The following is a 24150-nucleotide window of genomic DNA, read 5'->3' as shown; positions in this document are numbered from 1 at the left end:
TGACCTCTGATCTTAGCTTATAGAATATGTCATGTCAATAGGTCACTTTTCCGCAGGAAATAGGCCGTTACCGGAAGCCAGTGATTATAGTTTATAAAGTTATGAATATGGAATTTTTTCCTACAAAACCACATTGCTTCGCTTCAGAATGCCTTTATTAACCCCCTGGAGCCGCATGGATTACTTTTATAATGGACGCGCTTTTTTGGGCTTCAAAATCTCAGGTACCATTCACTCCCATTCAGGGGTGTAGCACAAAATCCTGGGCCCTATGCATAGGCAGTCCTGATGGGCCCCCATGTTCCATGTTAAAATATATTCCAGACTTTTCAAAGGGCCCTCTCCCTAGACGAGGCCCTGGGTAGTCAGGTCCACTTTTTCCCCCACTACCATGCCCATGCTCCCATTATAAAGCTTGGAAGAGCCAGGATATTTTTTAAATGTAACTCTGATTGTGTTTGACCGAAAGACGAAAGTCATATATACCTAGGATAGATTAGGGTGGGTAAATTATGGAATACATTTTATTTTTTTGGGCAAACCCTTTAAGCAGTTTTTGCATTTGCTGTTTTGTATTTTAAAGACAATATGATATAGTGCCAAAACCAAAAGAGAAAAAAATGCTAATAAACTTATGAAAGACAAAAATATTAATTATAAATTTAATTTACACCATCAATATCAACCTTTGAGAAAATACCCATTAGAAACTTAAAAAATATACTCATCATTACAAGTTAAGAAATGTGACAAATAAACAAACATACAGACAAAGATGAACTTCAACTAGAAACAGTCAGCTGAAATTCAACTGTGCAAAACTATACAGCATTTGAAGAACAGAAGACAGCTTATGCTCATGGCTGGTGTCTGATAACGTTCAGTCTGCTATATTTACAGTGGCGGTCCTCCCCCTCACTCTCTTCTGCTGACTGGCACTGAGCATTGTATTTATTTGTTTAGAAGAGGCTGTAATAACCGGCTGAATCGCCAGTTTAGAGGAAGCCGATGATCTAAGTGAGGCCCTAGCAGGGTTCTTGTTTCTGGGAGATGTCCTACATTCTGCAGATATATGGGAGCTAATAGTTCGCCGGAGACTGCTTTGTGATTTTGCTTTGCGCTGTGGTTTGGTTGATTTCCTCTTGGTCCTGTAAGGGGGTACCGATGGTCTCTTGGCTGGAGTCAAAGGTCCAGCCCTCCGTAAGCTACGTCTGATTGGTGTTTGGTCAACTGGTGTTTGTTGGCGGTGTTCCTCTTGTTCTAGTCCTCCAACCTTATAGGTACTGCTTGCACAAGAGTGAGAAAGTGCTTTGGAAGAATCATCCACATGGGTAGATGGTGTGAGGTGTCCAAGGAGGAAACAACTGCTACTTGAGATAGAAGAGCGGGTGAATAAGGCTCTTCGGCTGCTAGACATAGAAGAACCAGGTTCTGAGGGGCCACCGCTCTCCATAATAGAGTCTGAGGTGGAGGTACATAGATCAGCCATGCTGCTCCTACCACGACCCTTTCGAGAACCTCCTGGTGACTGCCCCTGCTCCAGGCCCTGCCTCTCCTTATTAATATCCGGGCTAAGGCTTCGGAACAGCTGCCGGACGTGTGAAAGAGATTTGGAATTAGAGGGTAAAGACATGCCTTTTGGTGGACTCTTCAAGATCCTATTGGTCAAAGGGTCGTAGAACTTAAGAGGTGTCTTTTTGTACTTGTACTTCTGGCCAACATCACTATCACATGACTTTCGCTTCCTCCCCGCTTTCTTAATAGGGGTGGGTTTGGAGATTCCTTGACCCCCATCTGGGGAAGAAAGCACATAGACCACAGTTTTAGGCTGTAGAGGACTCATTATCTTGCTGTAAGAAGCAGGAAGCTTTAATGCACAGAGTCTGGTCTTCATGTCAGGGGTCCTTTCAGGGCTAGGGCAATGCTGGGGCTCTTCACTGTGTGTTGAGGGGAATGTGTCTTGGGTTGATTTCGGTCGCACCACAGGGCAGCTAAGAGCGGTGGTCTGTGTACCGTGGCTTACCTTTACCACCTGGCAACGTGATGCTAGTCTGTAACTCTTTTGCCTCGCTCTCCTCAACAAAACAGCTGAATGTTTGGGGTCTTCTTCATTGTGTTCCATAAGCGGCAAGATCTCTGTAGGCTCCCATCCAGCAGTATCAGCTTGTTCTTTTTTGTCCTGGTTCTTGTTCTTTTTCCTTTTCTTAATGTGCTTCCCAAACATAGCCAAAGATTCACTGTCAAAATAGCAACGGAATTGGCCTTGTTGGAGCTCTCTCACTATGGAGTCTATCTTCATGTCATCTTCAAACATCACCTGTGTCCACGTTTTTCCAACAAAAGACTGTGGTATGTGGGGAAGATCGGGAAACACTTTCTCAGCAGCACTCTCCTTGGTTTCCTCAGGTGTTCCCACAGAGTTTAGGGCTGTGTCCAGCTGATTCTGGTATTCTTGGTCTTCAAGGTTTATATGCACTTCCAGTAACTCAGCTAAATTCTTTTCTTCAACCTTTGCCTTTCCCAAAGCCACCTGTACTGCATTGTCCCATTCTTCACTGCCTTCGGATTCACTCTTAGACTGAGGACTCAGAAGGAAGCTGCCATTGTCCTCTTGCTGGTCAACTTTGAGACTGTACCCATAACAGTATTTTTCAATAACCTCCTCTATCACATCTCGAATCTGGTCAGATAGATGACTGGATGTCTGTTCCCTATGGAGGCAATGTGGCAATCTTGAAATACACACTGTGGACTCCTCAGCCACTTGTCGAAAGGTTGCAGGCTGGTCCTTTGAGGTAATGCACTTTGCAGCAGGTGGGGCATGGGATGCTGTAATGGAGTCGCTCCCCTCATTATCCCTATTGGTTTTCTTGCGTGCTTTCCTGTGTTCAACAGCTCCAGCCTTAGCGAATGGTGGACACTTTGAAGCACAGGGATGTCCAGGGTGTGTTTGTGAGCTTTCTCTCTGAACAGGTAGTGTCAATTGTGATGTATGTGGTTTTTCATTGGCAGAGCTGCCACTAGTCCTGTGCAAAAAACCCTGTGTGGGGGAATACTTTTCAGGGGGAGGTGGTTCAGGCACCTTTTTTCCGATTTGGGAAGCAGTTTGTATGTGTGTATTTGCAGTGAGGTCAGTAGTCACTGCTGGAATTGAGGCTGCAATTTGCAGCATTTGGCACGACTCTTCATCAGAGGTAGGCATCTCCTCACGTGTCCCAACAGAGACACCATCATCATCTGATCCACAGTACACCTCTGAGAGCACCTCCTTTGGGATAAGTGGGGTGGTAAGCAAAGGTAGATCAGCATGGGTAGGCCTACAGAGAAAAAAAAGTGTCAAAAGCAATGACTGAAAGTATGCAATATATTACGGGAACATGTCAACAAGGCTAAACAAGAAATCTGATATATTAAAACATGGGTAGAATACCGTGTATCACTGTAGTGATGAGGATGATGCTGAAGCACATCTTGGAGGAATCGTTCTAATAAACTTCCAGAAGACACACTAGCTCTAGCAGCTCGTACCACTTCTCTATGTTGGGCACTCAAGATATGCTGCAGAATACAATAATAAATTGTTTACAATAAAGCCCTAATAACTCAATGTCACAATAGTAATAATTATAAAGATGTCTAATTATCTTAAATGCAAGATATTAGAATACTGAAGTCACAAGGAGATCAACTAACATATATACTATAATGCAATATATATTTAATTTTTGATTTGTTTAAATAGAACTACTAATCCAAGCTTTACAAATACCTCGATCAAAACAGTAATTAAAGGGGGAGGAATGATGAATGCCAGAGAGTTACGCACCTGTTCCACACTATTGTACAGAATTTGACAGCAGCTGCAGTAACCCTGTCTTTGGGAGCTAGAAGGACCAGCAACAGGCTGTTCTCCTCTACTAGTCCTTCAGATGGGGTAAAGAATAGATTTTAATACAAATTATATTTGTTTAAATTTGCAATTTAATTACTACTGACTTTAATCCATATTGGAATAGCTAGTGGGTTGGTGCAAATGTTGAATTGAATTTTAGACAACTCACCTGCCGGACATATCAGCTGGACACCTCTCTGCATCTACAACACATGACAAAATATTTACATGCATTCTCTGAATCAGTGGTTCTACTTAATCTGATAAAAGTTAAGAAAAAAGCCTTACAAAATAAAACATTTAAACTTTTTACTATTTATTAGGTAACTTAAGACAACAATTCCTCATTATTCATGTTCATTCTCAATATTTATTGTAGTCTAGGAAGTTGTGTTATTTTCTTTTCTTTTGCAGCGTTGTTCATAATTTATTTAAGATAATGTCTCACAACCTGTCCATGTTGGCATCTAATTTGGCTAGATTTCCACCAAGTGTAGTGAACAGCACATTCCAGGGCCCCTTATGGTGAGGCCCCTCTCTGACTGCAACAGTAGAGAAAGGTTGGCTACATTTGGATTGGCTCTTGGTGGACTAGCACAATTGTCCAACACTATCAGACAAGGGTGTTAAGACAACTGACAGACACCTCTTATGCCTGGTTCAGACTACATGATTTTTTTTTGTCTGTTACGATAGTCACTGTGTCAGATTACGCGATTTTGACTCCTAAAATCTTGTCGTGTCCTGGACAAGAAACATGTCAGACTGCAGGTTGCTTCGCGACCAATCATCGCTTGTTGTCTTTAACGACGAGCGTGATGTCATCGAGAAGGCGAAACTAGCGACGACTTCCGGAAACAAACAAGAGCGTAAACAATGTCTGAAGCGGTGTGTTTTGTACTGGCTGTCTTGTGTTTAGAAAAGCGCAAAAAAAGAAAGAAAACCCGACCATGGACACGTTCCTGGCTTGCTCGAAGAGGGCAGTATGGGTTGTCAATCCTCCAAGGAGAACTTGAGGTAAAATATCGTTCTTTTTATATTAAATATTTTGTTATTAGCCAGTAGTGAAAGCTCTCTCTCTTTCACACACACACACACACACACACACACACACACACACACACACACACACACACACACACACACACACACACACACACACACACACACACACACACACACACACACACACACACACACACACACACACACAGTATCTTACTCTCTCTCTCTCTCTCACACACACACACACACACACACACACCCTCAATCACACAGTAACTCACTCGCTCTCTCACACACACACACCCTCACTCACGCGCACACAAAACACACTCACTCACTCACTCACTAACAAAATCTCTATCTCTCTCTCACACACACACACAATTTTCTCTATAGCGAAGAAGAATATAATGAATGATTTGCTAGCTTAAAAGTTACAGCTAATTCCAGTACTCACCGGGTTGCTGAAGGGCTTTCGCTATCGTACGGCAGCTTTTTTTTTGTAATCTGTCGTGTTGTCCCTCAATGAAACATCATACAGGCAAGAGTACTGTTGCCACATCTCCACGAACCCTTCCTCCATTTCATAACTCCACCTAGCCGCACCTTCATCTCTCTTGCGTTTCGCCATGTTTGAAAGCTGTGTACGAAAAGCGTCTGTGCTCCGATTGCTCACCCATGTGACGGAACCCGTCGTGGGGACCTCCAAAAAAAATTCAACATGCTAGTCTTTCTGCTGTGACGTCGTGAACTATCGCAGACGCGGATTCGGTTGTCGTATACTATGACACACTATACGAGATGATACGATCAATTCTTGCGTCCCGACGTCCATTGTCGTTTACGAATCCCTACGACACCATACGTCAAACGGATCGTGCCAAATTCGGGCTAAAATCGTGTAGTCTGAACCAGGCATTAGAGGGCAAGAAAAAGAGTACCAAGCCCGGAAAGGGCAGGAATTTTAATTGAAATTTGCCAGCATTTTGGATGTACATCACTATTGTGGTTATGCTCATGTGCCGCTGCTGTGATGCGTGGTCCCAAAAGCCTATCGTTTGCATGGTTTTTAAGCATTTCGGTTTTAAAACAAATGGTTTTAAACTGTTAAAATGCAATTAGCAGCGAAAGATAACTTATTTTGCTATATGCACGATGTCTGAATGACAGGCACACATGAAGCCGCTGCTCAAAAGCTGCGTTTACATGGAACCTAATAATTAGGGATGCACCTAGTACTCGTACATGTACTCATTAAAATGCTCCAATACCACAGAGTATGTACAGTACAGTGCTCGTGACAACGAAACATCAACAACAGAGCACACAGAGAGCAGAATGGATATATCAGAGAAGGGTGTCTATGAAGTAAATGTATTGAATTATTAGAATGTTAAACAAATTAAATATTTAGTATTTACGCCTATATAGATGGTGTGCGCGAGCTGATTAGCCAAACACGCTATCAGGCACAGTGCACGCATATCAGCTTGTTGAGCATCATTAGATATAAAACTAAATCGTATATGTAAGTAAAAACTTGAACTGTTATGTGATTTATGTATAACGAGTGGTTCCCTACATTATTACAGGGCACGAAATTTACCATGCGCAAACATTCAAAGCGTGAGTCCAGAAAGCTAGTGCTTGGAATACTAAATTGAATTCCGCTTCCCCCATGCGCATCATGCACTGCGGGTAGGTCACCAAGTGCTGAGGGGGGCACCACAAGAAAATGCCACCCCCCACCCCAAGCTCTACAAAGTTACGAACGCCGCCATCGCGGGCCTCATATAGTAATTACGCTTAGGGCATCAAGGCGGTCAGCAGCGGGACATTTGGTTATGTCTTAAGTGAACGTAAACAGTTGAGAAATTAAACGCATGTGTAACAGTATATTTGATCCGTGCATCCAGTCTTAATGGGACAGCAGCTTAGTAAACCTGCTGCTGTTTGTAATGTTAATCAAACAATAAAGCACAAAGAAATCACTCACTGCTCTTGACTGAATAACTTTTGGAACTTTAATAAAAATGAATCTATATTTAATTTATACAGTAAAGACTATACAGTGTTATGTTACACACAGTTTCTTGTGGATTAGTGAATATGGTGTTATATCGCTAGTAAACGTACAGTAGGACTGCAATGTTTGTGGAAAGTGCTTTACTGAGCGGTAAAACTACAGTGCGCATAAAATCACATTTAAGATTAGATTTGAATCTGTAAAATTAAAAAAACAGCTTTATCGGGCATACATAGCAGTGATACTTGAATTGTTGAAATCTGGAAGCCATAGAAAGAATACATTTATTTATTAAAATATTTATATTTTGTTTTCCTTCATTCATTTAAAAGCATTATCATTGTTAGGCATAAAGAGCAGTCATAAATCATTGCAATTTAAGTCTAATTAATTTGTTGCAACCTGGAAGCCATATAGAGAACATAATTGTATTTATTTATTCATTAAACAACAATATAATACAATAGTTATAATGAAACTATTAATTTTCTCTTTAGTCATTAAAATGCATTATATCAGCATCATAGTGCATGGCAGTCATAGTCATTCAAGACTAATTATAAATGGTAAAACCTGAAAACCCAAAGAATTAAAACATCGATATTTTTTATTTTCTTTAGACAATATCACACAATATTACACCTATTACTAAATACTACTCCTAAATGCCATAAATGAGTCCTACCGGTTATGATATTCCCTACTCTGCCTTCTCTTAAAAAAAAAAAACACACAATTTTATCAAGGTAAAATATACATATAGTTGCCAACAAAAGTATTGTTTAGTGTAAATGTTCGATCGTTCTTCAGTCGATTCATTAAATTATAAGATATTTCCTCACAAAAGCAGTTTATTCAGTGTACTGGCTCTCTGGTGCTCGATGATTTAAATAAATACATAAATCTGAAATTCATTGGTGCAAGATTAGAGAGCCTTACTTTTAGCAGAGGACTGTGGTCCTTCCTCCAAGGGCATGGTACTGTCTGTAAAAAATCACACAAGCACAGAGAGAAAGTTGCTTGCGTAGTATATTATTGTATTGCACACTGTACAGTTTGGATGTTTAAAAGTATTTCACGTGTTTATGTTATATATGCAATTTTCTCTTGCAAAAGTGCTTAATTAAAAAAAATTGCTTCGGACCCACCCAGCAGAAAACATTTCACTGCCAGTGGTGCCAGCAATTACTGACGTATTCTGCCATGTTATGCATTTTATAAATACCCTGATTTCAGCCAGACTGTAATATAACCTTGTTTCAATGAACAGACCTTCTAAATAAATGTATACTCACCTACATGGAGAGGATGCCTATTAATGTTTCCGTGTCACATCACCGCGTTCATATGCACAGACACGTGTAGTAAGTTAAAAGTCGTATCTAAAGATATAGAATACATTGACCACAATTAGAAAACACACACATAAAAGTCTCTTGTAAATGCACTTGCTTAGTATTATCATTGCTATATAATAGAAACATACATTAATAAAACACGGTTTGTATCTTAAATAAGTTTTAATACTTCAAAACACATAAATTAACTTCTCATGAATTTCAATAGTTTTTTTTCCCTGTAAGTTAACTGTGTCCAGCTTTTACTAAATCGTGCATTTGAGCCGGCCTGCAAACACAAACACGGCCATTTAAACAGCCCGTCCCAGTATTACCACAGAAACTCACTTTCACTTAAAATGTATTTGAAAACGCTTAAATTTTAAACACGGTTTCAGGATAAAAACACTGTTTAGGACCACACAAACTGCAGTTTGAGCTAGCCTGCTATGCTAGCTCTCCTAGCAAGCTAGTGACACTTAGCATGACAACGTGGAAGGTGACAACAGGACCGTGACATGGTACATATTCACTTACATGTGATCTAGAAAATATATAAACATAATTAGGCTGCAGTCTTCAGCATGCTGTCACTTTATTATGGATGTTATTCCACTTAGATCCCATCGGTATCCGTATTTAGCGCAGCTCTGCTCGTGTAGTGACGTAAGAGTAAAGCGCGGGAATCCGCCCATTCGCCCAATAGTAGAGGCCGAGACGAATTTAATCAATGGGGCCAAATAACCTTTTTTTTTTTGGAAAAATTCATAGTGCAATAATTGATGGTAACATTACAAATGTTGCAAACTATGCAGTTCTGCAGCAGTCCTCATACCATGCTAAACTTGGCAAAATATAAAGTAATTCGTAATTGTTTGTCACATTTGGCTACAACATATAAATTGCTTAATTTAATTCAAAAAAATTACTGGATTAATGTTGCCTTTATGTGCTATCAGAAATCTCATACTTCCCACTCGTCGCATTCAAATTGACTAGAGAGGGCATTCATGTCGTTTTTTTTTTAACCTAGGACACTAGTATTTACGATAACTCCATAGCACGTGAAGGCAGCACAAGTTCATAGAAATACATGGTTTTAAAAACAGCACATTCATACTAAAAGCACATAGTAAACATTTAATTTTTATTTTGAAGACAAAGATTATAACTTTAAATTCAAATAAAAATATCCAGAAACAAAGGTGCATTTGAAGTGCTTTTATTTCATTAACGCTTTGTGCTGCGGGGTTTTAGATTTTGTTGAAGGCTGCCACATCCATTGACTGCACATAGTCCTCAAAGGCTGTGATCAGTTCTTCCAGCTGGTCTGTTCCAACTTTATCATCCTCCACGACACAGGCAATCTGCAGCTTCTTGATGCCATAGCCGACAGGTAACAGTTTAGCTGTACAGGAGAAGTAAAGTGACAATTAGTCTATTGAAATGCAAGACAAACCCGTAATGGCTGGGGCAGGGATAGGTTGACTTACATTGTCCCCAGACTAAACCGTCCAACTGAATGGTGCGGACACACTCCTCAAGCTTAGCCATGTCGGTTTCATCATCCCAGGGCTTGACATCCAACAGGATGGAAGACTTGGCGATAAGTGCAGGCTCTGCGCAGACATTAAAAAGACGGTGTCAGTCACAAAGCAAACAAAGGAATCCAACCATCACAATTTAATGACTAGTGAATGTCAGATTAAAAAGAGTGTCAATCACAAGATTCAGCCGAAAGATGGTGTTGTGAAATCATCATTAAACTAGTCACAATGTCGCTATTTTTACACTATTGGTCAAAAGTTAGGTATAATTCCATATACATATTTGTGTTTTTGAAAGTAGTATCTTATGTTCACCTAAAAACAGTAATATTGCATACTCGTACAATTTAAAACATTTTCTATTTCAATAGATTTTAAGTTCTAATTTATTCCTAAATATGCCGATCTGGTGCTCAAGAAATCAATGTTCAAAAGAGTTCAGTTTGTGCTGCACTTAATTTTTCACTTTAAAGTTTTGGGGTAAGAAAAAAAAAAAACCCAAGCAAGCGTTTAATCAAAAGTGACAGTCCATTTAAAATAAATGCGGTTCTTACAAAATGTTATTCAAAGAACCATTCATTAAACAGCAAATTGTTTAAAACACTGATAATGAGAACCATTATTAATTTATAATAATAATGGATTATAATTTAGAAACAAAATCATATTAATGATTTCCAAAGGATCATGCGTCACTTAAGAAATAGGGGCTGCTGAAAATACAGCTTTGCCATAACATGAATTTTATAATATATTCAGATAGAAAAGTTGTTTTAAAATTGTAACTTCACAATATTACTGTTTTTAATTAAATAAACTATGTTGGTGAGCATAAGAGATTTATAATAACTGACTTATTCTAAACTTTTGACCATTAGTGTACATTTAAAAGACAATAAAACAAACATACTTTTTGCCTTCTTTGCATTGTATGCTGCTAGTCTCTCCTCCTTGATCTTTTTGGATGCCTCATCCTGCAAGGAAACGGATTCATAATCAGGTGTGCACAGAAATACAGCTACTGCCTGGACATTTTTCTACTAACTGGCTTTCAGGAACAAAAGGGGTCCATCACAACATCAGCCGAAAGATGGTGAGAAAATCATCATATGACCAGGTAGATCGATCAAAACGCACCATCAGTTCTGCTACTGTACTCACCTCTTCCTCATCAGAACCGAACAGGTCGATGTCATCGTCGTCTTCATCAGCCGCTGCAGGAGCTGCTGCAGTTGTGTCCTGCACACCAGCGGGTCCGTACTGACCGAGAGGCTTCTTCACACCTGGAAGGCTAAAAGGTAAGAGGAGGAGAGTGAATCCATGTAACTGCACGAGTGCCATTGTGACAGTCTTTTATCTCCCGGCCAAATCAGAGTTTAAAAGGGTTGTACATCAGTCACTCAGGCGAAAGATGGTGATAGAATAATCATCATATAATCGGGGAAGCACCTCCAAACCATTAAATATTACAATCAAGCATCATATTACCTGCCCTTTTCCTTCTGGTAAGACTTGATGTGGTTGTACCACCTCAAAGCGTGGCAGAGGTCAGCTGGAGGGGCACCAGACAGGGCATCAAACACTGCAACATCAGCCTGAGAGGGCACATACCTGCCAAGAAAAATGTGGAGAGATATTGGTGTTTTTCATCCTTAAACAATTAGAGATGTTTATGAACGGAAATATCCATGGATCAACAAAACTGCAAATCAAATATGGCACCTCACAAACACTTGGGGGAGGGGTACTACTACAAATACAGTTCCTAGAATGATCATACATACGTCTGTATTAATCATAGTAAATACATTTAAGACTACTGCCTTTGACATGTATCATTATAGTCAGAAATTATTTTAGTATTACAGCATATGAAAAAAGTATAGGCATGAGTTGTTACAGTGCAGCTAAGAACACACAAATAAACTCAAAATAGCTTACCCCTCGATATAACTTTTGTCTGTCAGAAACTCATTGAGAACTTTGAGTCCAGCGGGTGTTTTAAGATCGCCAAAGCCCATTGTTGGAAGTTACCGGTGAGACCTCGTGTACAGACGTTGAGCCCTGAGCTTGGAGGAAGAGCGAAGGAACGAGAAAAGAACGTGAGATGGTCTTTATACGTCTGACGCCATGACTCCGCCCACGCGGATTGTATTTTCCAAAATAAGACATTTTGGACAGTAGTTTCCACTAGGTATGCTAAAGATAACTTTTGTAGATAATAAAGATCACAAGATAAGCCTATCATGTTTTCACAGATACAAAAAGTACCGAAAAACGTGATGACTGTTTGACTTTTAATGTGAAATAAGAGAAGGAAACGCTTTTAATAGCGGAAATGACGAAACATAAATGTAAAAGTTCAACACAAACGTTGGCTTTATTATTTTAAAATGTTTTTAATATATTAATGTATTTTTACAAACATGCATGCATGCATGTGCTATATTATAAAATAATCTGATCAAATTAAATGTTTTTTGTCATTTTTCAATGATCGATGTGAATCGGCTATTTCCGTCATCTCCGACGAAATCACCCGAGTTCCTCACAAGTCACAACTGAACCTACGGCAGTAACGCTGTTCTGGTCTAGAAGGCCAAATAGCGTCAAGGTAAGAATTAAATATTGCATTTTGTATAGATTATAGGGTAGAGAGGGTTTTATCTGGACATTTGCTTTGTGAATAACTGCTGGCTTTATAAACGCTTGCGAAACATGGGTAATTTACAGTAACGTTCTCCCTGTCCTTGAAGCTACTGCGCTGCTGAGTGTTAGCCTGCTAACCAGTGTGGATATAGAATGGAAATGTCAACAGCATTGGTTTTGAATTTTAAATCTACTTTGCCTTTACAGTGCAATACCTGGATACATTTAAAATGGTTCCTTTATAAATCTTTTTTTTGTAAGGATACAAACATGCTATGTTGCTGTTATAAAATCTAGGGTTTTGTAATCGGTGACATATAATTCATTGTACTTGCAATGCAGATATTTGAATGTATATGGAATTCATTATTAATACATTATTAATAGTCATTTTCACACCTAAGATCTGATTATAAAGATTATATTGTGGCTATTTCTTTGTAATTCCCTTGTGTTACAAAGAATGGTGGCATATTTATCCATTGTTAACCTAGATACTATGCATTGAAATAGTGGGGATCAACATATTACGTGTGCTTCTAATCACTTGGCATTTTCTTCTACAGCAACATGTTGCGTTTGCCAGCAGTAAGTCGGGCTTTGGCTGGGGCGGCCCATTCCAAGGGCTCCATTGCCACCACTAACAATGGTAATTTGCTCCATGACCATGCATTCTCTTTTTAATTGTTCAAGGTCAAGTGTGATGCCTGTTTTTAAGAATACTGAGCAACTTTACTGGCTTGTCAATTCTTTTCTCAAACTGGCTTGTTTTTGTGACAGTGCGGACCTCAGTCCGGGCCGCAAGCAATATGGTTGAAGTGTTTGTAGATGGAAAGCCTATCATGGTGGAGCCAGGGACTACTGTACTACAGGTGATGATACGGTGACCATTCCCTTTAATAATTCTATGAAAAGGTTGTACATTCCATGTTGTATGTTGACATGCTAACTGTGTTTAGGCTTGTGAGAAAGTTGGTGTGCAGATTCCTCGTTTCTGCTATCACGATCGTCTGTCAGTGGCCGGTAACTGCCGCATGTGTCTGGTGGAAATCGAGAGAGCGCCAAAGGTAACGTGCACCATTGAATGCATTAACATTATGGCGTCATTCTTAATATGCATTATCGATTATAATCAAAATACATGATGAGTCTTACTTTAAGCACATTTTTTTCCATCTGTTCTTCATCAACAGCCTGTTGCAGCGTGTGCAATGCCTGTCATGAAAGGGTGGAACATTTTGACCAACTCAGAGAAAACACGTAAAGCCAGGTTTGAGAAGTAGTTTCTTGTTTTACAAATACTTGTCACTCATCACATGCACGTGATATTTATTAATATCCAGGGTTGGGGAGTAACAAAATACAAAATACTAAAATGTATATAAAATACAATATTTGAGTAACTATTTCATTACAGTTACATTTTAAATGGGTGGTAATCAAATTACAGGTTACATCCGAAAAAGTATTTTAGATTACCAAAGTGATTACTTTGAATTTTAATGTAATTTATTTCATTTAAACATTAATGTAAACTGTAACGGGCAATTAATGTAAACCGCAATTGGTGATTCTCAGACTCTGACACTGCAAAAGTGACACTGCAATTTACATACTCATGAATATTTACTGTCTGTCATTACCTGGATGATCCTCTACTGTTTTCATGTTAAGTCATTTGTTTAGGTTATTGCGACTTTTATCTAATTTTCGGAGAATTGTGAGATTTAAACTCGCAATTACGAATTTTAATGTCCAAGACGTTTTTTTCCTCAGAATTGCAACTTTAATAAAAAAGATTTAAAGTAATTGCGACTTTTTATCTCACCATTCTGACTTTATAACAGCAATTGTGAGTTTATATCACAAATTCTGACTTTATAACACGCAATTGTGAGTTTATATCACGAATTCTGACTTTATAACACGCAATTGCAAGATGATTGTGAGATAAAAAGCAATGATTTAATTTTTATATTTAGTGGCGGAAACAAGCTTCCATGAAACATAAATGCATAAGAGCAGGGGGTATCTTATTTTGTTTAAAGATCATATTTTTTAATTTAGTACTTCCCTTCATGTTTCCTAGAAGAAAATATAAGTACAATTTATCCTGTTCATCCAATTCAAAAACTTTACACACCCCAGATCTTAATGCATCTTGAGCATCAATATTTTTTTCTTTATTCTAAGATTGTCTGCATTTTTTTGCTTCAAGAAATATTGTGGAAAACTGATTTTGTTTAAAATAATATGCAGAGGAAAACCAAACCCTATGTTTGGTGGTCCCTTTGTGTCACCAGAAATAAAATATTTTACAAGTTACATTTTAAATCATGTATTTTGTTATCTGTAGTGAAATACATTTTAATATCACATGTGCATGTAAAATACAATATTTGTTTTTTGTTATTGTGCCTCTAATAGGGAGGGAGTCATGGAGTTCCTGCTTTCCAACCATCCTCTTGACTGTCCGATCTGTGATCAGGGAGGAGAATGTGATCTGCAGGTAAGAAAAGCATTGTTTACTGCAATTTGAGAGAACTGGACTGTCAATTTGAGTATCCACTCAAGAATGGAAATAAAATCATCCCTGGTGCAGTTTTTATAATCATCTTGATGTTGTGCTGGATATATAGGACCAATCGATGATGTTTGGTGCTGACAGAAGCCGTTTTACAGAAGAGAAAAGAGCAGTGGAAGATAAGAACATCGGACCGCTCATCAAAACAATCATGACCCGCTGTATACATTGCACACGTTGTGTTCGGTGGGTTTGAGATATATTATAAAAGCTACATAGATGCACAAATGCATGTTATGCAGTGCTCAACAATTAGGATTTTTATCTGATTTGTTTTCTGATTCAATTAGTAGTTTATGTGCCTTCAAACATTTTATATATAGTGCAATTTATAATATTTATTATTAGATTATTTATAAATGCTTTTAGATTTTATATATTTAAAATATATATATCTGTAATGCTACTCGATGACAGCTATAACACTTTCTGGAAAAGAGTTGCATATGGTACAAAGCATTACTGATTACTTTTTTGTTCTCATGCCTAATACCTTCAACATCAGAGATCAGAGTGTTTCAATCCTAAATAAATGGCACTAATAATACGTCTGTTTCTACAAATACATTTTTTTTTTCTTTTGTATCTACAGTTTTGCCAGTGAGGTTGCTGGTGTGGAGGACCTGGGAACTACTGGACGCGGTAACACCATGCAGATTGGTACCTACGTAGAGAAGATGTTCATGTCTGAAATGTCTGGTAACGTGATTGACTTGTGTCCTGTTGGAGCGCTGACATCCAAACCTTACGCCTTCACTTCACGACCCTGGGAGACCAGGTACAATCCTGAGAGAGTGTTTGCTCTCGTGTGCACTTTTAATCCTTATATTTGAGGGTTTTATGCTGCCTTTTAACCCCTTCACCCTAAAATGAAAATTGTCATAATTTTCTCAACCTCAAGTTGTTCCAAACCCTTATGAGTTTCTTTCTTATCTTGAACTAAAAAGAAGGTATTAGCCATAGTATTTTCTTCCTACTATGGAAGTCAATTGTAACCATTAACTGTCTGGTTACCAACATTCTTCAAAATATCTTCTTTTGTTTTCAACAGAACAAACCTTCAATTGTCACCCTCCTTTTTGAACATTAGACTTGAAAATCCTAATAATACAGACCTAAGCTTGGTATCTTTTTAAAGACACTCAGCACATTATTGCTGAAGTGAAATCATTTCAAAAATTGAATGTGTAAAAGGTTATAGAAGTTTATTGTAAAGCAAATGATTTGTACTGAAGATTTATTTAATACAAAATATATATTTTACAAAATTATTTTCACTCAAAGCCAAGCTGATATAACAAAAATTGAAGTTCTCATGAGAAGTTTTGTTTAGGCGCTGTACCAAAAATAGCCACCGGGTGTCACCCACATTCTGTAAAAATTATTTCACAAGTAATACATTTCTGTCACAATATCACTTATATCACAAAACAATCAAATACAGAACCTGGAGTGTCAGAGTACCTTTCCAACAATATGTGTTTTGTCTAGTTTTGATTTATAAAAACAGTGCAGTAAATTTTGCAATATGAAACTGCCTACTAGGGGGAGGAGCCTGCTAATAGGAATTTAAGTACCATTTCCATGGTAACACAATGTCTGATTTCAAAATTGTTTTTACAGGATGAATACTGAGGGTGTAAGCCTTTGAGTGATACCTGATAGTGTCCCGCTAGTTAAGGGGTTTTAATAGTGGGTTACACACAGTGTGTGCACTTTAATTTTTGAAAATGCTGTGCTCATGTGTCGACAGAAAGACTGAGTCTATTGATGTGCTGGATGCTGTTGGCTCCAACATTGTGGTGAGCACCAGGGGTGGTGAGGTCATGAGAATTCTGCCTCGTTTGAATGAGGATGTCAATGAGGAATGGATATCCGACAAAACCAGGTGAGTGCGTAAGCTCTTAAAATATGAAAACACCCCTCTCTCTCTCTCCATTCACACACACTCATGGTTAGTCTACTGTCCTGTCTCTGGCCCACCCGCTCTAAGGTTTGCATATGACGGACTGAAGAGGCAGCGCCTTACCCAGCCCATGGTGACGGATGCCAGTGGACAGCTGGTTGCCACCACCTGGGAGGATGTTCTTACACGTGTGGCTGGAGCAGTGAGTGATTGCAAATTATAAACTAGAATCATACATATATCTGTTAAGTATGATATGCTTTGTCATTTGCAGACAATATATTTCACTGGTTGGGATTTTGTGTTTTGCAGCTCCAAGGAGTTCAAGGTTCTGAGGTAGGAGCTATTGCTGGTGGGATGGTAGATGCTGAGGCACTAGTGGCTCTGAAGGACCTACTGAATAGACTGGACAGTGAGACCCTCTGCACTGAGGAGATCTTCCCAATGACTGGCGCCGGGTGAGTCCTCATCCAATTTGAATGATGTCTGCCCTGATTTCGCTAATAATATCTCTTCTTATTCACACTGATTTCAAGTAATTATTGGATTTTATCTAATGGAAGTGATGTTACTGCAAACATCACTGTTACTATTGGTCATACCAAGGGTTAGAGATTTTCAACAAACCGTTAACTTTAAGGATTTGACTCGTAATAATTATTTAAATGAGCTCATTGTTTCTGCCTTAAATCATACATTATTAGTTAACTGCGTAATTTGTATATGTACTTTTCTGAAATGTGTTACTTGGACACAGTCACCTCTGATAACAGGCCACTCTAAATTGTAATGTAGTAGACACATGTATTTGAAACTATATGTATTGTGAAAAGCGCTATACAAATAAATTGAATTTAATGAATTTAACAGCCACTCAGAACTCCTTAGCAACTGTTTTAGATAACACTTTATTTTACACATTTACTGTTACACATCTGACATGTACTACCTATAGTAATAACAGTAAATTATGCATAATTTCAAGCGAGTAACTCTAAACCCAACTCTAATTCTATCTCTATCTCTATCTCTCTCTCTCTCTCTCTCTCTCTCTCTATATATATATATAATAACACCAAGAACATTAACTATTGTATATAGCATTGTATCAAGGGTACCTTAAAATAAAGTTTAAACCTGCTTTGTAATGCAAGCACCACTCACTTCTTCAGAAAATGTAAAAATTGTTTATTTTTTTTTTAAATATTTAACTTCTGATCACGAGTTAATGGTCCTGATATTTAAGGTGCTGATTGGCTTAAAAGGATAGTTCACCCAGAAATGTAAATTTCCATTAATTACTCACCCTCATGTTGTTCCAAGCCCATAAGTCTTTCATTCTAGCTCTCCTTTTGAAAGTCCATTCCTCCAAAACTTTCAACCTTCAAAAAGTCCACGAAAGTAATCCATATAAATCAAGCTATTCAATCCAGGTCTTGGCAAGAATTTCTTGATGAATAGATTTGAATAGACATTTAGGCTTTTATTCAAATATATAAACATTCATTAATACACCTACATGAACACACGGATTCAAAAAAGAACGTTTCCGCTTCAAATAAAAAGGTTATGATATTTTTATGAACTTGATGAAGCTTAAATTTTGATGTAATGGATTTTCAGTGGAGGTACAGAAATCTATCCAGTTTCATTAAAAATAGCTTCAGTAGAGTTTAGAAGATAAACAAAAGTCTTGTTGGTATGGAAGTGGGGGTAAGTAATTGATGACAATTTATTTGGTGAACTATCCTTTTAAAGTCCCCATGAAATCAAAATTGAAGTTTTTTGGCTTTATTATGAATATGTTAGCCTTACTGTTATCTATGAGCTAGTGTGCTCCAAAACAATGACAAAGTTTGCATTTAAAAGATATGAGCATTCTAAACTTAGTCTCTCACTCCCGCCAATATGGATCAATGATTTTGATGACATCACTCTGCACTTCAGCTTCTCATCAGATTTTCTGTCCAATCAAATGCTCTCTAGAATCTAAAGCGTTCCGCCCCCTGCATTATAAATAGACGCTGAAGCTGCGGCTAAAATCTGTCACTTGTTCACACATTTACTATTTTCTACATGGTGAATGGCACATAGTGCACTATATAGGGCATAGGGAACGATTCAGAGAATGTAAATTTGCTTTCCATTGGGGCGAATGAAGTCTGGTTTCACATTAGTGTCACACGAACCGCCGCAGCGCGCACAGTCTGGTCCGGTCCGGAGACACGATAGCACAGAGTGGATCATATGCGTGAGTCGGCGCATACCAGAAAACATATCGGACCCATTTGAATTCTGCACAGAATGCTATATTTTAAAGCGATATGTTGAAGATTAGGAGGAGAAACGGTTAGAGATTAGGAGGAAACTGCAGCTTTACTGAGCTCAGCGGGTCTGGCCAAACTGTGATATAAACTAAACACTATTGGCTATTTTAAAAAAGGGCAGGAGCTGTTTGATATATCCTGCACGTCTTCCTGTTTCAGTGGAGATTACGTCAACACATTGAATAATGCTGCATGTTTCAAAGCACTTCAGGGAGCCTTTAATCTTACTATTAGGGATTTAAACTAATTTTGCTCTTTTTTGCTCTTTAGAACTGACCTGCGCTCCAATTACCTCTTGAACAGCCGTATCACTGGCATTGAGGAGTGTGACCTTCTGCTTCTGATTGGCACAAACCCACGCTACGAGGCACCTCTCTTCAATTCACGTGTCCGCAAGAGGTAAAACCATTGCACACTCTTTTTGCAACGGTTGTAACGGTTGAGCTGGTGTCATTTCACTCGACCCCACTTTTTTCTTTTTATCCCCATTCTTCAGTTGGTTGCATAATGAGCTCCAAGTAGCCCTGGTTGGTCATAAGGTGGACTTAAGCTACTCTTACAACCATCTGGGTGAAACCACACAAGTTCTGCAAGAGATCGCTTCTGGAACACACCCTTTCTGCAAGGTAACATTACATAGAAATATTGGTGTTTTTACTAAAGCATGACACCATCAGAAGTTGCTTCTTGAATGAGAATGAATTGGAGTATGGTTTTGTATTTCAGGACCTAGCCCAGGCCAAAAAGCCTGTTGTAGTGGTGGGTAGCTCCTCTCTCCAGAGGGATGATGGGGCAGCCATCTTTAAGGCTGTGTCCACAATTGCTCAAAATGCTCGAGCCAGCAGTGGTGTTGAGGAGGGATGGAAGGTTCTTAATGTATTGCACAGGTCAGCCACTGCCATAAGTGTGTGTGCATAGTGGATCTTTCTTTGAGTATCATTTCTGTTCTATATTGTTCCGTGTGAATGTTGACCCTTTGCTTAGCACAAGTACTGACCTTGTCATATACATGTGACCTCAGGGTGGCCAGTCAAGTGGCAGCCCTGGACCTGGGTTACAAGCCTGGTGTTGATGCCATCCGGAAGAACCCTCCCAAAGTTCTGTTTCTCCTGGGAGCCGATGCTGATTGCATCACCAGAGCAGATCTCCCCAAAGACAGCTTTATCATCTACCAGGGTCAGTAAACCTCACTTGCATATTTTGTATTCTATACCAGTGATTCCCAACCCTGGTCCTTAATTACCCGCAGCACTGCACATTTTGAGGCAAATTCCAAACCATGGTGTTGCACCTTTTAAAGGGCACTTCGGGAAGGAGACGCCATTTGTAGGGGTGTTCCAAACAAAAGCGTACAATTGAATCCCTTCACGAAGTGCCCTTCCACAAGTCCGTTAGCGAAGGGAACATGTGATGGTCATTTCAAGGAAGCAATTTAATTGTTTATGGCCATGTGACCCAGGGTGGTCAATCCTCACGATTCATTTTAAATTTAGATATGGCGGGTGATGCTGGAACAGTTAATGTATAAACAGAATAATTCAACTCAATGATTCATTTAAAGGGTTAGTTCATCCAAAAATGAAAATTCTGTCATTAATTACTCACCCTCATGTCGTTCGACACCCGTAAGACCTCCGTTCATATTCGGAAAACACAAATGAAGATATTTTTGTTGAAAGCTGATGGCTGAGAAAGGCTTCAGAAAGGCCTCCATTGGCATTCAGTGCATTTACACTCCCAAGACCCATAAAAGGCACTTAAAACGTCGTTACAAAGTCCATCTCACCACAGTGACTCTACAATAATTTTACGATGCGACGACAATAGTTTTTGTGCGCAAAAAAACAATCAAAATAACACCTTTATCCAACTTGTTCTTGTCTTCCGTGTATGCCTCCACGACGCATGCGCGAGAATATGACGCAGATCCGGCGTTCGGACACATGACCCAGAAGCGATTTGTTTACAAGCAGAGGAAGACGCGCATATCTAAGCTGTTGAATTCTACATTGATCGTGCTTTAGGTCTCGGCGTAGTTCTCAAAATGGGGTTAAAGTGTGCATTTCATGACGTAGCGCCGGGGTTCGGGAATCCATGAAATGCACACTTTAACCCCATTTTGAGAACTACGCCGAGACCTAAAGCACGATCAATGTAGAATTCAACAGCTTAGATATGCGCGTCTTCCTCTGCTTGTAAACAAATCGCTTCTGGGTCATGTGTCCGAACGCCGGATCTGCGTCATATTCTCGCGCATGCGTCGTGGAGGCACACACGGAAGACAAGAACAAGTTGGATAATTTAGTTTTAAAAGGTTTTGTAGGTAATAAATGTTTAATGCTTAACTTATAAAGTTAAAGGATTAGTTCACTTTTAAATAAACTTTTGTTGATAATTTACTCACCCCCATGTCATCCAAGATGTCCATGTCTTTCTTTCTGCAGTCGAAAAGAAATTAAGGTTTTGGATGAAAAACATTCCAGGGTTTTTCTCCATATAATGGACTTCAGTGGGCCCCAAACGGTTCAAGGTCCAAATGACAGTTTCAGTGCAGCTTCAAAGGGCTTTAAACGATACCAGACGATGAATAAGGGTCTTATCTAGCAAACCGATCAGTTTCTGTGAGAAACCGAGCAGTATTTATGCTATTTTTCCTCTTATCAGATGAACGTGATCATCTCTGAGCTCCGCCATAACTTCCGCTAAGTGAGGTCAAAATACGAGCGTGGTCATAGATGTATACGTAGATGCCTCATTAGCGATTGTACGGATCAATAGAATTAGGAATCTACGATCGATATATCTATGACCACGCTCGTATTTTGACCTCACTTAGTGGAAGTTATGGCTGAGCTCAGATATAATCACGTTCGTCTGATAAGAGGTAAAATAATAGCATAAATCCTGCTCAGGTTCTCGCAGAAACTGATCGTTTCGCTAGATAAGACCCTTATTCATCGCTTGGTATCGTTTAAAGCCCTTTGAAGCTGCACTGAAACTGTCATTTGGACCTTGAACCGTTTGGGGCCCATTGAAGTCCATTATATGGAGAAAAACCCTGGCATGTTTTCATCCAAAACCTTAATTTATTTTCAACTGCAGAAAGAAAGACATGGACATCTTGGATGTCATTGGGGTGAGTAAATTATCAGCAAAAGTTTATTTAAAAGTGAACTAATCCTTTAAGCGCAGATCGGGAAAACACACAGGCATATTTTAAAAACATTTATTTTTAGATCATATTAAACCACTCTTCTATACACTTCTATTCTGTACAGCAATCTAGTGGTAGGAGGCTTGCATCGAAATACAGTATATTCTATTAAGTTTAATGGTTGTACATGCTTATCCAGGTCACCATGGAGATGTAGGTGCACTCATGGCTGATGTCATCTTGCCCGGCGCTGCATACACCGAAAAGTTCGGCACATACGTCAACACAGAGGGTCGTGCCCAGCAGACTAGGGTGGCAGTCACTGCTCCCGGTATGGCACGCGAGGACTGGAAGATTTTGCGTGCCGTTTCTGAGGTACACTCCTTAACCTGTACTTCAACAATGTACACCTTGTTCCTCGTATTGTTCATATACCTTTGCCGAGCTATTCTTTAGAATAAAGTGTAGACCGTTCGGTACAGATTCTTATGTTTTTGTTTGCTCAGCTGGCAGGAGTCACACTGCCGTATGACACGCTGGATGAGGTAAGGAGAAGGCTGGAAGAGGTCTCTCCTAACCTGGGGAGATATGATGATGTAGAGGAAGCCAATTATTTCAAACAAGCCCATGAGCTTTCACAGGTTTGTGTTCTTTTGTTTTTAATATGTTTGTTTTAAATCTCCAATACTTGAACAGTTCACTAATGTTCCCCTGTTCCCCTTAGGCTGTGAATCAGTCATTGCTTGCAGCTCCTATTGTCCCTCCTCAGCTCACAGTGAAGGATTTCTACATGACAGGTAGAGTAACAAATATATTATGTTGGTTTAATGAGTTGCATTAATTTTTTATGTTTGAAATAGAACACTAACCTAATGTATGTCTTCAAACCTGTCGTTTACCATTGCCTTCGGTTGTCTTCCTCTACAGACCCCATAAGCAGAGCCTCTCAGACAATGGCCAAGTGTGTGAAGGCTGTGACCGAGGGAGCAGCAGCAGTTGATGAGCCCTCAATTTGTTAAAACTCCTTCAGGCACACCAATCTTTCCATAGCAACGCACATAAAAGTAGTCATCAAGTATATGTACAGACACATACCTGCATTTTAGCATACTTTGCTGTTTGTCTCTTGTGTCTTACATAGTCAGATTTTACCAGAGCAGCAAAATGTGTGAAATGATTTTTTTTCTCATATTTAAATAGGCATTGAAGGGTGTTGTAAAGTTTTCATTCCCATGATTGAGCTGACTGAAGTCTGCTTTGTTTTGGAAAGCTCTTATTAAAATAAATAAAAATGTATTATATCAATATACTATTGTCGCCATTCGCATTGCTGGTCTAAATTATTTAAAGTAAGGGTGTAGTAGAAAACCAAATATTCTGTTTTGGTTCACTTGGATTAGAAGCTAGGGTGAAAGTGTAAGGAGAAATTGCTTTCTAAAATAAGCAACCTGATTTCCTTAATGAAGTTGGACTAAGTGCAGTGTAAAGCCTGTTTTGCTCTGAAAATTTACATTTGAGAGAACTGTTATGAATTTAAGATTATTCAACAAATAAAGTAATGGATTATCATGAGTTTTACTGTTTAAACTGTTAAAAGTTTAAGTTATAGTATGTTTTCCCTTCTTGCTACTATGTCAGGATCATGCTGACATCTCTGACTGAATAGGGGGCAACATTAAGACACTTCGAAATCTGTTTACACCAGCAACACCTGCTTCAGAGT

At 39.0% G+C, this 24150-nt stretch overlaps 3 protein-coding genes across 3 annotated transcripts; 1 reads left to right on the top strand and 2 right to left on the bottom strand.

Annotated features, from left to right (window-relative positions):
• Positions 1-634: 634 nt before the first annotated feature.
• On the bottom strand, positions 635-8939 carry zdbf2 (zinc finger, DBF-type containing 2). The gene is made up of 7 exons (XM_079840084.1): positions 8798-8939; positions 8219-8305; positions 7863-7907; positions 4062-4095; positions 3827-3923; positions 3431-3558; positions 635-3317 (listed from the first exon to the last, which is right to left on the bottom strand). The coding sequence occupies exons 3-7, from the start codon at positions 7897-7899 to the stop codon at positions 881-883; spliced, it is 2733 nt and encodes a 910-aa protein (XP_079696210.1). The 5' UTR covers positions 7900-7907; positions 8219-8305; positions 8798-8939; the 3' UTR covers positions 635-880.
• A 78-nt stretch (positions 8940-9017) lies between these two features.
• Positions 9018-11895, bottom strand: eef1b2 (eukaryotic translation elongation factor 1 beta 2). Its single transcript, XM_079841592.1, has 6 exons — positions 11749-11895; positions 11296-11418; positions 10969-11098; positions 10718-10781; positions 9754-9879; positions 9018-9668 (listed from the first exon to the last, which is right to left on the bottom strand). Exons 1-6 carry the CDS (start codon positions 11826-11828, stop codon positions 9514-9516), a joined length of 678 nt encoding a protein of 225 aa, XP_079697718.1. The 5' UTR covers positions 11829-11895; the 3' UTR covers positions 9018-9513.
• A 234-nt stretch (positions 11896-12129) lies between these two features.
• Positions 12130-23734, top strand: ndufs1 (NADH:ubiquinone oxidoreductase core subunit S1). The gene is made up of 19 exons (XM_079841164.1): positions 12130-12421; positions 13023-13105; positions 13237-13328; positions 13416-13523; positions 13650-13726; positions 14884-14965; positions 15096-15226; positions 15633-15818; positions 16794-16928; positions 17034-17148; positions 17259-17404; positions 19544-19672; positions 19770-19899; positions 20000-20160; positions 20295-20449; positions 22627-22802; positions 22934-23068; positions 23152-23224; positions 23355-23734. Exons 2-19 carry the CDS (start codon positions 13027-13029, stop codon positions 23444-23446), a joined length of 2202 nt encoding a protein of 733 aa, XP_079697290.1. The 5' UTR covers positions 12130-12421; positions 13023-13026; the 3' UTR covers positions 23447-23734.
• Positions 23735-24150: the final 416 nt, after the last annotated feature.

Source organism: Gobio gobio, assembly GCF_949357685.1.
Source record: "Gobio gobio genome assembly, chromosome: 17".
Lineage (NCBI taxonomy): Eukaryota > Metazoa > Chordata > Actinopteri > Cypriniformes > Gobionidae > Gobio > Gobio gobio.
The sequence above is the reverse complement of the archived record's forward strand: the minus strand, read 5'-3'. Positions and strand labels throughout refer to the sequence as shown.